A 12,418-nucleotide genomic window follows, 5' to 3' on the forward strand; every position below is an offset into this window, starting at 1 on the left:
AGATTTGTTTTCTACCCCTCTGTTACTGCTGCAATTAGGTAAAGTTAAGGCTTTTTTACCCTCATGATATATTTAGGATAACAAGTGTTATTACAGCTCTCTGGTTCAATACTTACGTTCTGAGCACCACAGCACTGCAAGCAACACGGCAGCTGTTATATATTCAAGGGTGAAATTCCAATAATAGTATGCTACATAATCTCTGGATAAATATTTGTGCTTGTGAAGGTTAAGTGACTTGGAATACTATAAACTCCAGCTTTTGGGGCAGGCCACTGCAATTTAAGCCTTCTTGAGGTGACCTAACAACGACCTCTCTCCCAGTCTAGGGGCAGAGTAATTGCTGGTGGAAAAAAAAAATTAAGAGTGACTCTTAAGGCCTCTGCTGAGCAATAATTTAGTGCACCGAACACATCAAATGTTGCTTGAACCCAATTGTTCATCTTGGGCTTACTTCTCACCTCTAACATTATTGCTTGAACTTCCTTGAAAGTTCTCCCAGTGTCACTTCATTTACAAACTCTGCCATTGTCTCACCATTGGTGTAAAAGGGTGACAAACAGCATATCACAAGCCGGTGTTTTGTGTTTTATTCATGTGGCTATCCTTTTTTAAGCTGAAGGTACAGTGTCAAGGTTGTGATGTATTTAACTTGCTTCAGAAATGCAAGTGAAACAATAGGCCAGATTACTACAACAGTTGTACAAGTTGGGTCCCATTAGGATCTGTAGTTCAGGGCCTCTCAGCATTCATGGAGCAAAAATACCCCCCAAACAGGCAAAGCTGTGGGTTTAATGAACTCAGCAGAGCTGGGACTCATTCCAACTATTTAACTTAAGTGTGTTTTCAGAGAGTTGTATAATCCCTCATTTGCTTTCTAAGCTACATTCCAGAGGGCTAACAGATACAGCCTTACTTATTTTTCTCCATCTCAGTAATGCCATTATTTCCTACCTAAAACCAGAGAACAAAACTCCATTCAGTACAGCTGATGTGTTCCTTTACACTCCTACCTGTTGCTAGTGCATTAGGAATGACCCCATCCATGCCAGATAGAAAAGCAATTAAAAAATTATGTGTCTCATTTTAATCCAAGCTGGGAGGAAGTATTTCACTTGCTGATATGAAGCACTGGAATGATATTTAGACTCCTGGCTTCTACTGAGAAGACAGGATGCATCCTTGGCTTTTCAGAAGCAAACCACCCTAAATCAGGGCCCTGTTGACTTAGGGCAAGCAGAATTAAAGAAACACATCACCAAAGCCACGTCTTATAGGCCAGTTTATTTCTCTACCATTCTACCAGGGTGGGTAGCTGTTGTCAATACTTGCTATTATCTCTGGAGCAAGAGCATCATTAGCAGGTTTATTGCTTACTAATACCATGGTGAGGATTGTTTAACTGGCAGTTGATATCTAAAAGAATGGCTTAAGGACAACAATATACATTTCAGTCTGAGGAACTCATTAATGATACTTTAATCCATAGGAGTCTTAGGTTTTATTTTCCTTTACTAGGCACTGGGAAATTTTTCTTCTTGATTTGTCCTCTCTGAACTTGCCGAGCACGAGTTCCAAATCCCAGAGACTGCATTGATTCTGTTAAGTACTTTTGGCCAGGGGAGATGCACAGCATCACCAACAGTTTAGCATCACCTCCTAAAAGCAGGGGAAAGACAAAACATACTTATTTACCTCATTATTTTCAGTAAGTTATACATTGTTACCATACTCATCTACACAACAGTGAGCACAGGTTACCATTGCTTTCATGAAGCAGAAGACTGCTCCTGGAAAGGGCTGTTGAAACAGACAGCTCTTTCATGAGTCTATATCTAACAATATGATGTTTGCTCCCAAGTATTTAACAATCTCTAATATAGATTTTTTTTTCCCCTATTAGCTTCATCAATTAATCAACATGTTATGGTTCTGGACACTAATTTAAGTTCTGTCAAATATTTGTAAATTTGGGATAATAGCAAAATGGCTTGTGTGACAGTAAAACAAAATATACTTGAAGTTTGCAAACAATAATTAAACAAAGGAGGACACAGCCATTTTCAACACTTCACAAAACAGACTTAGTTTAAATCAGGCTCAGCACCCATAAAACACAGCTCTCACTTCTCTTTTTGTCTTCCCCTTTTCACAGTAGGGACTCCAGTATTAAGTGAAAATCAAAGCTTAAGCAAAAAAATTCACAGTATTTCAGAAACTCTGTAGAACCGTTACCTCATTCACTGTCAATACCATGAACTGGAAATTAAAAGCATAAGGGCTAATATTTTCTGGCTGAAGAAAAATGGACTAATGTACTACACATATGGACACAAATCTGACATTACTGCAGGCATAACACTTGCTTTAAAATTGCTTCTGCATTAATGAGGAGCTAAAGAAGAGGAAGTGATCCCAATACAAAACTGTAGCACAGTGCCATGTCCTGTGTTCCTCCCTTGTCTTGCTGCTACAGGGCACAATGCTAACGGATGTGCAAGCATTCCTGTAGTAATAAAGATTGAAGTTTAACTTTTAAGCTGTACCTGACATGAAACACTGGTGAAATGCAATATTTACCCATTAGACGATCCCATTGAGATGTTCTTCAACTGAGCTTTGGAAACAACAAGATTTAGCCTGATTCAGGAGTTCAGAACTGTTGCTATGTACTCACACAGTGACCCAGAGTCTTTGAAATAGAGGGCACATTCAAGCAAGGAGGAGAAGGTCATCTTCTAGTTTTACACAGACAAGGAGAGGAAAAATCAGGAGAAGAAATCTATATTGTTGAACAAGAGTCAGAATAACCCCTCACCTACGGAGTCCTGAAGCAGATGTGTAAGTTTGCTGTTCCGGTATGGGATGTGAGCTCGCTGCTCTGCTATTGCTCCCAGAACATCAGCCAGGGCGGACAGGCTGCGGTTGATGAAGGAGGTCTCTCTCAGCACTGCCCCTGTCACTCCAGACATACCTGGTACAGTGTAGAAAAAGGCACTGGTAACACTAAGCAAATCTGCTTCAAAACTCTAATGTAGAGAAAAGGTTAAAGAAGATTCAGTGTCTACAGATGGTCCAAAGCATCTCATGTTAAAGTTGATCTCTGCAGATGTACAATGCATTTTTGGCTCCATGTATATTAAGAACAAGGAACCAAGGAAGTAGATCAGACAAGACAACACACTTTTGAAAACAATGGCTCCACAATGGCCCCAAAGAGAAGCCTGTTTTGTTCCACCATTTTTATGATAATTAGCTGCCCCATTTGTATCCCTTTGGAAAAAGAGAAGAGACATTGATGGCACAAGCTGCAGAGAGAAAACTGTACAAGAGCCACAAATGTGAAGTGTTTGTATTCACCAAAGCCCGTGAATTACTGTTTTATGGCATGATTTGCTGTAAGGAAATGGATGAAGGAAAATGGTGCCCTTCTACCACACACCCAGCATGGTTGTATGTGGCTATGCTGCCCCCGAGCAACACTGTAAAGGTTTGGTCTATGGAACACATTGCACCAATTCAAAAAGGTGCTGCAAGCTCAACTCTTTGATCAGTCTGGATGAGGATGCAGTTAAGAGTAATTAATTCCTGCTGTCCTTAGCTTTGCCATTTGGGGAAGAGAAATTTGCTATTAGCATTTAGCATCGTATTATTCAAATTCAAGCTTTCCTGAGGAGAGTGGATGAGGTGCAGATCACTTTTACCCAGAGCACAAGATCCATGTCAGGCAGAGCTGATGACAGTGGGATGATCAGATGGGGCCAACATCTTCCTCTACTGCCTATTCTTCTACCACTGGACAGGTACGGGGAGTGGCTAGAAATCTTGTTTTCCGCTTAGGCCAGCATTTTCTAGCAAAGGAGGTGTTCAAGAGAGAAATGTGAAGAAGTGCGGTAATAGCAAAAACCCCAGGAGTCTGGACAGGGAGGGCTGTAGAACTATGACTGTGAGAGAGGATGAGGTTAGAGTGGTAGAGTCTGCAGTTGTCAGAGACAGAGCAAAACAGTTTGAAAGACCCTGCCTGTTGGAGAGGATAGATAAATATAATTATTCATAAATAATTCAGCCAGGATGAGAACAGTTCTCTCTGCTAGCCAGACAATGCCCCTGCCTACGGGTGGGTCCAGGGGTCAAGTGGACTGTTCCATCTCACCCCCCAAAACGTATGGTTCACCCCGCACCTGTAACCCTCCCCTAAAACATCAAGTGCCTGTGACGCCATTGGCCCAAGCCTTGTTCCAGCCCATCCTGAAGCCCCCTGATAAGGGGGCTGCGAGGGGCCAGACGCTCTCTTGGAACTTCCCCTCCTCTTGGAACTTCCCCTCTCCTAGAGCATCCTCTTGTCTCTCCCCTCCCCCATCCTCTCAAGCCTCAACAAGTGCTGCGTAGGCAGGACCTTTCTCCATCCCTAATAAACCTTACTCCCCAAGAGCAACCTTCAGAGATCTCTTGTCTCCACTCATCTATACCATCCAGGAGCAGGCAGCGTTCCCTACACCTCCCAAAGGGTGGATAACAATCCAAGATAGGATGAATCTCAGGGTAACTTTGCGGTAATTATATATACAGCCATCCTCAGGCTGCTTGTATATCAAAGAAAAGTGGACTCCTGGGATAACAGTTATACTCCTAAAGGAGAAAACGGCAAATAGGGGAGGGGGTACATGTTTGCTGTTTATATGCATTTTGATAGATGAACTTTGACAAAGTATTTAGCTAAGTTTTCAAAGTGAAACACAGTTTGCTAAAAAGGGACCAATTGTCTTGTAAATGCTGCAAATGACCCAGGCCAGCTGTAGAGCCAACAGGGCTGGGTGCTGATGTGTGTGAGAAGCTTGAGGTACTGCTGCTCACTCAGATTTGCTCACATTTTAAAACAATTATGAGTTAACACTGCCCTCACTTTCAGCAGAGTACGTCCACTAGCACATCTGATGGCAGAGGTCAGTCTGCCACTGACTAACTCATCTAACACCGATGTGAGCACAGCTCTTCTGGCTTCACTGGAGGATCTGGCCTGCCAAGCCCCAAAGAATGTTTGTCCTGGTTTAACTGAGAGAACAAACACACGCCCTGTTGCTCAATTACATGTTTTCAGCATTTAGAGCAAATGAAAAAATAATGTATTATATTAGGTTTCTCTGTAGAACAAAAGTTTAACAGTGAGCAACAGCAAGAATTCTTGGCAGTAAAGTAAAAGACTCTTTCATAATACTGGTTCACTTTTCAAAACATTATTTCTGGAATGATACATTTGGCTTCATGGTCTTTCTTGGTAAGAAAGCTTGTCCTTTAGGAAATAATCAAGTTTTTGAAATTATTGTGTGCATAGAGGAGGCAAGAGTAAAATGCTTTGAAGAAACAATGAAAACAATATTATCTTTTCAACACTAATTTCCTCCAAGACTTTTTCCACAATAAAGCAGAAAAAATCCACACATGGTGATATCAATTATTACAGATATTTGTAATATTTAAATCATTTTTGCCCTTTAAACATTCCTGTATGAAAGACATGCTAATTTTCAGAGTAGAAAAACAGGTCTAATAAAAGCAGTCTGAACAAATAGTGTATCTATGATATGGATAAGTGTCCTGGGCTTATTTCAAGCTTATACAGCCATACATCGAGTTAAACTATACCAGTGTGGAACTGGATCAATCAGCCCTCAAATTTTGTTTATGCCAGGATCTGTGGGTTTAAACCACCTCTGTGTGAGAGCAGGGTAGCATGTATCCCTCCCTAGAGAACTAAGGCATTTATTGTAATCTGGATCCATGAGGATCCATGCCCACGAACAGACACATTCACTTACCAACACACTCGCTCCCAGCCAGGTCCACCAACTGCAGTCTTGTTTTGACTTGCTTCATCTTCTCAGTTGCTTCAAGCTGAACTGGTGAAGAGGCTCTGGAAGAAGAGGTGGATTTATTGTCTCTCATTTTTTGTGCAAAGGTGAAGGAAGCCTCTTTATTTAGTCTCTGACTGGTTTGTTCATCTTCACATAAAGTACCTGGTTAATGGAAAAAACAAACGAAAGCTTCTCACTGACACTGAGAATTGACATGGGAAAAAAATGGGGCATCAATAGGGGATGTAAAGTATCTGCTGCTTCAAACAGAAGCAATGTACAAGCCAAAATCCATGGCACAGGCAGACTGAATGACTTTTTCTATCTTATTTAAAGTTTTACTCATCAAACTGATCATACCAGTTGGTAACAAGCTTTGGTGTGGATTGTGTTGCATCCAATATCCCTATTGTTGACACATCTGTGTGGAAAGCAAGAAATGAGAGTACAGTAAGGATTTTAGAGAGACCTTTTAAAAAGTTTTAGACTGATTGCAACCAAAGTCAATTTCAGATGCTTGGGAGCAGTAGGCTCTGAAAACTGATTCTATGTACTTGAAACATCATCTCCTGGTGCTCTGGCAAAAAAAAAAAAAAAAAATCCTATCCTGCCTCTTCTATTTTGTCCTTTGCTGCTGTTCCCCCTAGATTTCCTTCAGCCCTCATATCCCACTGTGAGATCTCCACATGATGAGCTATTATCCTCAATAGTGTTATTCTCACTTGTTCAGGTTGGTTATCTACTAGTATTATGCCTCTGCAGAAGCATCTGGCTTTCTCTCTTTGTTGGGAAGGAAGACAAAGACTCTCTGGGAAAGCTGCTTTCACATTAGTTTAGCAGGAATATATGCAAAATGGATTTCCCAAAGCAGTTGTTTTTTGTTGTTTTTTTTTTTTTTTTTTTCTTAGTGTCTTGGTTCTCATTTATCTCTTTCTTTCTCTCTCTGAAAGAATAAAAGAATAAAAGGCACATATACTGCTACAGGTTATAGAGACAACAGACCTCCTTGGGTGCTTACAGTATTCTAGTTGGAACAGTAGAAAGTTTCTAACTACAAAACTTGACTAAGGAGCAGACTGACTTGCATTACAGAGCTCTGTACTTCTCCAAGCATGCTGCTGCTAAACCCTGACCCAGCTCTTCACAGTGTAGGCAGAGCAGCTGGGTTGGTTTACACAGAAGAAATGGCTTCAGGCCATACAGTGTCAAACTAAGTGTTCCCACTCCTCTTCAGTTTTAGACAATGAAATTAAGAAACAGCTTTCCTGAAACAACAGATAATATTGATCAAAATACTAAAATGCCTTAATCAAACCTGAAGAAGTGCTGGCTTGTCAACCCTGGTTTTAGGTGCAGAACTCATCACAGACTTTACAACTTTTTATTTAGGGATTCAGGTATCTGACATTAAGATGTTTGACAATGGCACCTGGCTTTTAAATCAGGATCCTTTAATTTTAAACAGGCCAGGCTGTGCTGTCACACACTGCTGCAGTGAGGCCCCAGCTGCAGTGCTGCTCTCTGTTTCCTTACAATGCACATCTTCACCCACATGCTGTGAGTCAAAAGCCAGAGTCTGCATTCAACACAATTAGACATTTCTGCAAAGCTTTGCTGCCAGGCCACAATGGAGTGGCTGCAGTTAGAAGTGGCAAAGGGAACTCTGGACTAGACAAGATGGCTGCTGTGCTAATGGTACAAGCACTGAGTTTAGGTAAGTACCATCAGTCTAACTGACAAGAAACTGGAGCTGGCTACAGTTAACATCGGGAATGCTGGAACTGCAACTTATGAAGTAACTGTGTCTTTTGGCAAGGCCCATAGGTAAAAAAGGGCACTGTTTATTCTGCTTTTCTGATACTGTTGGTTTAATTTCTGATAGCAGTCTAAAGGAAAAAAATGTTAAATATTTCCCACTTTCTAAAATCATATTGTTGTTGCAGAGTATGAAGGAGATGGACCTCAGCACTGAAAGCAGAGAGCCTAATTATAATGTGAGCAAAAGAAAACAAATTTACCCCCAAGAGCCCAAATAGAAAGTTGTTCCTCAACCAATAAAATGTTAAGTCTTGGTGTGGTAGTGGAAAGTAGAAATATAAATGTTGCCATAGTAAATAGGACAAGTATTTTGTCTTTTCATACAATGGCCTATTATTAACAGTTCAAAAGATTCTGAATTTAATGGACATTTTTGCAAGGCAGAGAGTAAATAAATTTAATTCTCTCTCAACCAAGAGCATATGATGATCCCTAAAATTTATAGGTAGCTTAACCACAAACTTTGTATGACATGTAATTATTCATTCTAAGTGATTTAGCTACTTTGATTATCTACCTTATCAAGATCTTTCCTATCTTATACCTTATGACTTTCTGATAACACTTATTCATTAGTTGCCTCATGCAATAAAACTTCAACTCTGGAAGTCAAGCCATGTAAAGAAGAGTGCTATGTTTTTATGAAACTGAAAGGTTGAGTAGCAGTCAAACATGAAAATGGTCTGTTATTTAAGAAGGAATGTAAAAGTTAGAAAACATGAAAACAACTGAGAAAACAGTTGGAAAAAGGAAACATTGGAAAAAGAAAGAAAAAGCAATATGGAAACCTCCCAGTCCACAGACTGTTTTTCTAAACACAACTGCCTCCAGATGTATTTTAGTAACATCCTACTTACCAAAGTTATCTCCAAAGACAACTGTGGTTATGGTCAATGTCACTACCAGATGAGAACGAGAGGAATGAGCATGCACCAGTGTTGGGTGTGTGACTCTCAGCTGTAGGCCTTTGTTGACAAGATGCAAAAATTCAGATGCATTTTCAACAGTCCTAAGAAGTAAAGAAACAGGAAGGATATTTCACTGACTCGCAGGAAAGATCACACAAGAAAGCTGACAACTTGAATGAGAACCTCAGCATTTCCATTTCTCTGCTCTTCTCCTTATACTACTCTCAGTTTTTAGCTGCACAAACAGACTTTTTCAGGTGGGATAAAGATGAAAATTCAAGCCAAAATCTGTGAAGCAGTCCTGAAACTGCTGCAGAAGAGGTCTGCCAGCCTTACAGGTCCAGAGGTACTATAGCTCAGCCATTGAAGCAACAGACATTTCTGTATCTCCACACTTTGGAAGAAAAGACACAGGTTTAGACATTGCTGGAATCCCTGGCCTTACAGAAGTAGATTTGTGCAGTTTATGCTGAGGAGCTCATTTTCTTAGGTAAAACACTCCAAACTTTCTCCAGGCCTCTGGAAATCATATTTCACATTTGGAATTAAATCCAGAATCCCTGGAAATAAGTCCAGTTTCACTGTTCAATGAGTACAACATCAGAATAAATAGATGTGATTTCTATAGACCATTTATCTCATACTATCTGTTTTCCTTTCCTGTTAAAGAAAATACTGCAAATATGATCAATCCAGGGGCAAAGTCCTAGCACACACAGTGAAATACACACAGAAAATGAAATAAAGTGTCTAGGTAAAGAAAAAACCGACTATCATTTTCCCTGTTTGCAATGTTTAAAAGAAATGAGATAAGACTACCCTTTTCTTTCACTGTGTTGCCTTCTTCAATAATCACTGAAGGTAAAACACCTAAAGAGTTGTTTTTAGGTGGGAATATAAATTATGACTGCATATCATAGCTTGGTCATGGAATGCTCTGTAACAGCACAACCATTAATAACTCTCATGACAGGCCACAGGCTTGGTTCCACAATGCTGCAGTAAGTAGCAGCTAGCATGTGATAAAAGGCAAGGTCTTTATGACTTAGATTTGGCTGATTTCAGTAAAAGTCACACCAGGCACAAACTTATTTTATGCTAAGAGCCATACTTGAAGAGTTTAAAGACAGAATAACAAAACAAAACAAACTGTACTCAACTAAAGCAATTTCCTCGAAAAACAAAGCAAGGGCATCTGAAGCATAGAAAAGCATTTGGCCTCACCATATCTATAGGCACTTAGGAGAAGCTGCCATCTAAGTGCAGTTCCCTGTGTATCCAGGGCTACATGAGGTGAACAATCACTATATACTTGCCCTATCAATCCTGAGCCACACATGCTGGCCTCCACTGTGACACCTCTACTTCTAGGCACTCACTGTGGATGTCTCCTCCTTGTTTGACCTGGTACCAGCAGAGAACCAGTGGCTCCAGCTCCTACAGTCAGAGCCTTACACTGGGGTGACCTGACTATTACCTCACATCCAAGGAGGCACAATCCTGCCTTCCCAAGCCTTGAACTGCATCATCCAGTGGCTAGTCAGCCAGGACTGGAAGGCCTGAGGGGCAAGCGGCCTTGGCTAGGATGCAGCACCAGGCTGTTGGCTTCTGCAAGCTGCTGCTGTGAGCTGGCAAAGAATCAGCGCTCCAAGCTGCTGCCCCATCTCTGCATTTGCCAAGGAAGACAGGGCTCAGGGTGTCCTGTCAGTGCTGGTCACCTATGGCTGGGAAGCTGCAGCTGGCTTTGAAGACAAGCAACATCCCCACCCCAGTGTGGTGAGCTTGGCACAGTAGTTCCTCCACAGGACTGGCAGAAATAATATTTTAGTATAATCTCTGCAACTTCATCGTGCTCTATGTGCCGCACGTTCCAGGACCAGATTCTACAAAGAGAAGCCCTGTTGTGGTTACATTAAAAATTTGATGCTGAAAGTTCTCCAAAGTCAACCGAGCTATAAAAGAAGAAAGAGACTGAGGTTTTCATGATTCAATAAGAAGAACGTGTTAGCAGGAAAGAGACTACTGTACTTTAGTGGATATATGGAGAAGCCAATGAGACCCAGCAGGCCAATATATTCTAGATGAAATATTATCATAAATGAGGATGTGTTTTTATTCAAAGCACCAGCTGTTTACTTTAGATTTTGGGCAGCTGGGTGGCCTCATTCAATGGTTCCTTTACTTTGTTTGGGTTTGTTTTTTCTTATTAACCTTTCTATGTAATTATTAATATAACCTGTTTATGAATTGGACTTTTTTCACTGCTTGCATTGTAACTGAGATACATATTTTTATTTATGTTTGCATTAGAATTTAGTATTAACTGAGATAAATGGTTTTTAAGAGTTTTAGTTCAAGGCGCCAGGTTCCTTTGCCATAAATGAAAATTTACAGAAATAAACAGAGCAGCCATTTTATTAACTAGAGGGACAAATGAAACCTTATTGCAGTTTCTTTTTTTTTTTGTCTCTATGGCACAAGTCCCACTGCTTCTCACCTCTCTCTTTCCCAAAACCTATGAAAAGAGATGGATCACCCACTAACTATGCAAAGCTCCCTTGGGAAGTGGGACAGGCATTTTTCAGGAATAAAATTATGCCAGGCCAACATCTTAGTTACTGAAATACCATAATTAAAAACTACTTGGAGGTTTTGATGAAACAGGCAAAATTCAACTCCCAGCATGCCTACACTACATGTACCCACCTTCACTTTCTAAGTCATATGGCCCCTTTCCTGTCTAGTCAAAGGAAAAAGATTAGCTCCTCCAAGAGATTCAGCACACACAGGTAAAGTTCTGCTCCCAGCCTCTTCTGGAATTTTTCATTCCCTTGACAGGAGAGCCTTAACTAGATACTAAAAGTTGGAGTAGAGTCACAATTGAGGAAATACAAGAATAGAGACATATAGAAACCCACCAGTCAGCATAATATAGACAGAAAGGGCAAAAGGATTAATCACTTTAAGCTCTAGTCACTTTTCATTTATTCCATATTCTTATGGAGCATGCAGAGTGCAATCAAGCTTGCAGAATTCTTACGGAAATTGTATTTAACCTCAAGACCAAAGAGCAGGCAAAACCCAGATACAAATGTTAATCCTTCTGAGAATATTGCACTGCTTATTGTTTCATAGAAAGAAAGGAGAGTCCTATAGCTCCTACAGTGAAGAAAACTACTTGACATTTTTTCTGGGTTCCTACTTTTGTATGAGCAGTTAAATTGCTAGAAAGTACAAATCAATAAATGCACAATCCTCCAGTGCTTTCTTGTATTTTTATCAAGGCTTGATGGGAATAGCATTAAATCCACATTTCAATAAAGCTTTCAAAAGATGTTTCTTTTCACAAACATTATTTACTCAAGGAGCAGGACACTTCTTTATGTGACATCTCAATAATGCACATACTTCCTTCTGGAATCTGTTCTCATGCTGGGTGCTTACAGAGAGATGTCCAGTTTAATTCCACTGGGTACGCCATCACCTCTCTGGTGCTTATCCTAATTTGTTTGCTAATGTTGATACTATTAGTGTAAAGCCCAAAGAAAGGCCATAAAAATGATGAAAGGCCTAGAGAGGAAGCCACATGAGCATAAGCTGAGGTGACTTGGTCTGTTCAGCCTGGAGAAGAAGAGACTGAGGCAAGACCTCATTGTAGTTACAACTTCCTTGTGAGGGGAAGCAGAGGGGCAGGAACCAACCTCTTCTCCCTGGTGACCTGACGGACCAGCCGGAAGTTTTGTCACAGGAAGTTTACATTGGATATTAGGAAAAGGTTCTTCACCCAGAGTTCACCCAGAGGGTGGCCAGGTACTAGAATGGGACTCTCGGGGCTGTCCT

General features: G+C 40.6%; 1 protein-coding gene across 3 annotated transcripts in view; it reads right to left on the reverse strand.

The window, feature by feature from the left end:
* Nucleotides 1-1,265: 1,265 nt before the first annotated feature.
* The window catches only part of KIF25 (kinesin family member 25), a 41,380-nt gene continuing 30,227 nt past the window's right edge, over nucleotides 1,266-12,418 (reverse strand). For all 3 annotated transcript variants that reach the window (XM_077781757.2, XM_085575504.1, XM_085575506.1), the window contains 4 exons: nucleotides 8,528-8,679; nucleotides 5,817-6,014; nucleotides 2,819-2,974; nucleotides 1,266-1,659 (listed from right to left, as the gene is read on the reverse strand). In XM_077781757.2, coding sequence (XP_077637883.1) covers nucleotides 1,502-1,659; nucleotides 2,819-2,974; nucleotides 5,817-6,014; nucleotides 8,528-8,679 — 664 coding nt within the window. In that variant the 3' untranslated portion in view covers nucleotides 1,266-1,501. The remainder of the gene's footprint in view (nucleotides 1,660-2,818; nucleotides 2,975-5,816; nucleotides 6,015-8,527; nucleotides 8,680-12,418) is intronic.

This window comes from Lonchura striata, chromosome 3 (genome assembly GCF_050655825.1).
Source record: "Lonchura striata isolate lonStrDom1 chromosome 3, ASM5065582v1, whole genome shotgun sequence".
In the NCBI taxonomy this organism is placed as follows: Eukaryota; Metazoa; Chordata; class Aves; order Passeriformes; family Estrildidae; genus Lonchura; species Lonchura striata.